This window comes from Myotis brandtii, unplaced genomic scaffold (genome assembly GCF_000412655.1).
Source record: "Myotis brandtii unplaced genomic scaffold, ASM41265v1 scaffold30, whole genome shotgun sequence".
NCBI classification, from domain to species: Eukaryota; Metazoa; Chordata; class Mammalia; order Chiroptera; family Vespertilionidae; genus Myotis; species Myotis brandtii.
The window spans coordinates 3,238,561-3,243,167 of NW_005361458.1; the positions used below are offsets into that span (position 1 = coordinate 3,238,561).

General features: G+C 38.5%; 1 protein-coding gene across 3 annotated transcripts in view; it reads left to right on the forward strand.

Annotated features, from left to right (window-relative positions):
- The window catches only part of LOC106726659 (tetratricopeptide repeat protein 39B-like), a 49,389-nt gene extending 45,346 nt beyond the window's left edge, over positions 1–4,043 (forward strand). Inside the window, exon 2 of one of the 3 annotated variants that reach the window (XR_001362729.1) lies at positions 3,731–4,043. Coding sequence is in view for 2 of the 3 variants with exons in the window: in XM_014542373.1 (XP_014397859.1) it covers positions 3,731–3,890 (160 nt within the window). In the remaining variant the exon portion in view is untranslated. The remainder of the gene's footprint in view (positions 1–3,730) is intronic. The other 2 variants (XM_014542373.1, XM_014542374.1) reach the window with 2 other exon arrangements.
- Positions 4,044–4,607: the final 564 nt, after the last annotated feature.

Sequence of the window (4,607 nt, forward strand, 5' to 3'; positions counted from 1 at the left end):
TCAATCAGTCAGTTAATCCACACAGTCTTGTTGGGAGTTTCCACTTGCAGGAGTGGTGAGAAAATGTTGAATTCCGTTCCCTTGATTCTGATAGCACTGGTGACAGGCCTGGGTTGGAGCTGACAGTCAGAGGTCCGTGGGGGAGTACCTGCTAGTTTCTGGGCTCTTCTTGCTCTCCCAGTGGCAGCTGCAGCAGTCCCCTCTGCCTCTGATCAGTGGCCCTGAGAATGGCTATTTGAAGGAATTGCCGATTGGGCAGAATTTGGTCTGGTGAGCAGTTTTCTTTAGTAAGAAAGACAAGCTAATCATATGGCCAATAATATTAAGCAATAAATTTCCTGGAAATCTGGTGGTGGTATCCACTGGAGTCCTATGTTCATAATGCCGGTGGACACTGTTCAGACTGTAGATTATATAAATGGTGCCTCTCATAGCATAACGGTTGGCCATCTCTGTTCATTCCTTTTCTCCCCTTAACGAGAGATTTTAACTTTGTTGAAAAGCTGGAAGGATATTGTCTTTTAATAATTTTTGAAATTTTTACTTCATTTTTTGCTTTTCAAAACGAGCTAGCTTTTTATTGTGCAGGAACATAGCACATTGCGTTGAATTTATTAGGGAAATTAATTTTGAATTGATTCTGCTAATTATGACTTGAATGAGAGAAAAAGTATAAACAAAGACAGCTGTAAGTATTTCATTTGAAAATAGTTCTACCTCATGATTAAAAATTAGAGTAGTATAAAACACAAAAATAAAAAGACAAATAACCCAAGTAACAAATGGCCAAAGAACCTGCATAGCCATTTCTCCAAAGAAGATACACAAATGGCCAATAAGTACCTAAACAGATGCTCAATATCATTAGTCCTTAGGCAAATGAAAGGCAAAACCATAATGAGATAACATTACCCACACGAAGATGGACAATAACAAGTGTTGGCCAAGATATGGAGAGATTGGGAATCTCATACATTACTGGTAGGGATGCAGAATCACCATGTCAGGACTTTTTTTGGTAACTCATATATCCACCAACAAATGAAACAATAAACAAAATGTATTATATTCATACAATGAAATATTATTTGGCCATTAAAAAGAATGAAGTACTGATACATGCAGTAACATGGATGAAGCTTGAAAACATTATGCTAAGTGAAAAAAGCCAGTTATAGCAAATGTGTAGATACAAAGGACTATGGGGAATGACTGCTAATGGATGAATACAAGGTTTCTTTTGGGTGACAAAATACTTTAAAAATTAGATTGTGGTGATAGTTGTACACTGCTATCAATATGAGTATACTAAAAACCATTGATTGTATGCTTTAAATGGGTAAATTGTGTGGTCTGTGAATTATATCTCAATAAAGCTTTTTTAGAAACTTAAATAAATTAGAGCAGTAAATACAGGGCAAAATGAGGATGTATTTTCCAACACACTCATAACAGTAATTGAAATATGATGTTTTCTTTAGCACCTGTCAACCAAATAACATTTTTCACTGGCTAAAAATACGTTTCTTCTAACATCTCAGTATAACATCTTGGTTATGCTCAGGGGTGGAACAGACAAGTCTTTCTATTTAAATGTTTAATAACTGTACTTACTTTGGCGGAACAGATCCTAAACCTGAAGCAATTTAAGGAACGTTTAGCATGGCTTTTTTTGCAAGGATGCATGTACTCCACTGCAGTGTTTCAGATATTAAAAACCTTTATTGAAGGAAATAAGACTTGAATAAATGTGTATAGATGTGAAAGCATAATATTGTAAAGATAGCAGTTCTCTGTAAAGTTTGCTAGAAATGTAAGGAAGTCCCAGGAAACACCATGACAGGACTTTTTTTGGTAACTCTATAATAACTTATTCTAAAATTTATAACTAAGTTTGAAGGTAAAATAATAGCAGTCCCCTCTCCACCCCCTGGAAAAAGAACATTTAATAAAGTAGAGGGCTTGCTCCTTTGGCATATAAAGAAAGCCATGATAGTGAAAAGTGCAGAGAGAGGCAGATACATGGGTGGAACAAGAATGCCTGGAAACAGACGTGTGTACATATGGAAACTTGCCCTGTGTTACAGAGTTGCAGTGTTATTCAGTATGTCATCGTGTAAAAATTACACAATGAACAAATGTCAAAGATTTATTTATCAATCAGCAAGATGGTAAAACTGGTTCCAAAAATATTTGGGGAATGGAAGAAAGAATGTTGGAATAAGATTTGCTATATTTAAAACTGGTTAATATCTTACAAGGCAATAAAACCATAACCTTACCAGACTAATTATTTGGGTATTTGCCAGAAAAAAATCTACAAGTTAACATATAATTTTACAGAGTATAGGCCTCAATCAATAGTCATTAGCAAATCAAACAAAGGTATATCTTTGGGTGGGCCTGTTAGTGCTCCAACATGACACTGAAAGGACATTGGTTTTTCTTTTGTCTTATTTCCAAGCTAAGGAGTAGCTGAAGGATGAGTTATTCATTGGTGTTGGGATAATTGCCTGTCCATGTGGGAAACAAATTAAGAAGCAGTAAAAGCAGTAAAAGCTCTCCCTTTTCTGCATAAAGGCAGGGAATAAATTCTTTTACTAGAGACAGATACCTATCAGCCCATAGAATCTGCAGACAAACCTTATTAAAGCAATCCTTATATTCCTAGTTACTTCTTCACCATTTACTACTCCTAGCCCAATTCCTTGTCTTGTCAGTTATTCACAAACTTATTGTTTCTTTGTCTAACAGGTATAAAAGCTTCCTATTGTTCACTTCTTTGAGGCTTCATTCTCTTGTGAAAGCTCGCATGTACATGTAAAAATTCAATAAAATTTATATGCTTTTCTCTTGTTAACCTGTCTTTGTAACTTTACTTTTCAGACCCAACCAGGGACCCTAAGAGGGTCAAAGAAAACTTTTTTCTCCTCTACTATAATATTCCATTTTAATCTATATATATAAAAGCCTAAGCGACTGTTACGACTGGTCGCTATGATGTGCACTGACCACCAGGGGGCAGATGCTCAACGCAGGAGCTGCTCCTGGTGGTCAGTGTGCTCCCACAGCCAACCTTCCCTGGCCAGCCAACCTCCCGCGGTCCCTCCCTCTGGCCAGCTGGCCCCGATCAGCCTCTATTGGCCCTGATCGTTGGCCAGGCCGAGGAACCCCACCCATGCATGAATTCGTGCACTGGACCTCTAGTAAAATATAAAAATATATGTGTAGATTTACTTGGGAAAAGACATGCAAGGATATATACAAGATACAATGCTGTGTGTGGATGGAGAGCTGTGGGGGATGATTTCAGTTCTTTTTGTGTGTGTGTGTGTGTGTGTGTGTGCGCACTAGAATAAAAGAAAAATAAGTTTATTTTATTGGTGCTATATTTCAGGAATGTTCACCATGTAACTGAACAGTTTTTCTAAATTGCTAAGAAATGTAGATGCCCCGGCTGATGTTACTCAGTTGGTTGGGCGTGGCCCTGAAAGGTTGCTGGCTGGATCCCCAGTAGGGGGTGTACAGGAAGCAGCCGATCCATGTTTCTCTCTCACACCAATGTTTCTCTCTCCCTCTCCCTTCCTCTCTCTCCAAAAATCAATTTAAAAAATCTTAAAAAAAAGAAATGGAGGTGAGATGCAGTAAATAATTGAAGGACTTGTGTGTGTACTTAAGTTTATGTGAACGTTTCCTGTAAGACACCTCACTCTGCCTTCTTTATTAACAGGCCTTTTCGCACAGATATGGCAACAAGCAGACCTCAGTTGGCATCACTGGATGCAAAACAGGCCTCCGGACAGCACCGACCATCCAAGGCGAGCAGGTCAGAAAGGGTGCGAGCATTCCTGGGGGGACCAGTCCTACCCTTCGGTGAACTGCAATGCTGATGTCAGAACAGGCTCTGTGTTTTATTGATCTGTGGGGAGAGGAGAGGCCCAGGCAGGTAGAGGGCCCATTTTACAAATTAGGGAAGGAGGCTAAGGGACTCAGTGACTAGGTGTCACTGTTACATAAAAGCAGGAACAAAACGAAATTAAAACTTCTGCGGCACAGTTCCCTTTGTGTCTTTGTTACCTCAAATTTTTTAAACCATTAATTTTTAAAAATATATATTTTTTTATTAATTTCAGAGAGAAAGGGAGAGGGAGAAAGAGATGGAAACATCAATGATGAGAGGGATTGATTGATTGGCTGCCTCCTGCACACCCACTACTGGGGATCGAGCCTGCAACCCGGGCATGTGCCCTTGACCGAATCGAACCTGGGACCCTTCAGTCTGCAGGCCGACGCTATATCCACTGAGCCAAACCAGCTAGGGCAAACCATTAATTTTTAAATAAAATAATATTACCACATTGCCAGGCATCAGGGAAAATGGAGGAAGGGGAAACATAAATTGTCATTATGGCTTTAATACAGACTGTTAGAATTTTGGTGTCTTTCATTCCAGTCTTTTCCCTGGGCATGTGTTTCTTGAAATGGATATAACCAAAGAGTTTTCAGTCAGTATTATATTATGATTATTTTTCTAATAATATTCTTCTTGTAATCTTGGCTTAAAAGTGCATTTAAAAAAATGTTCATTATAGAAAATTCAGGAAATA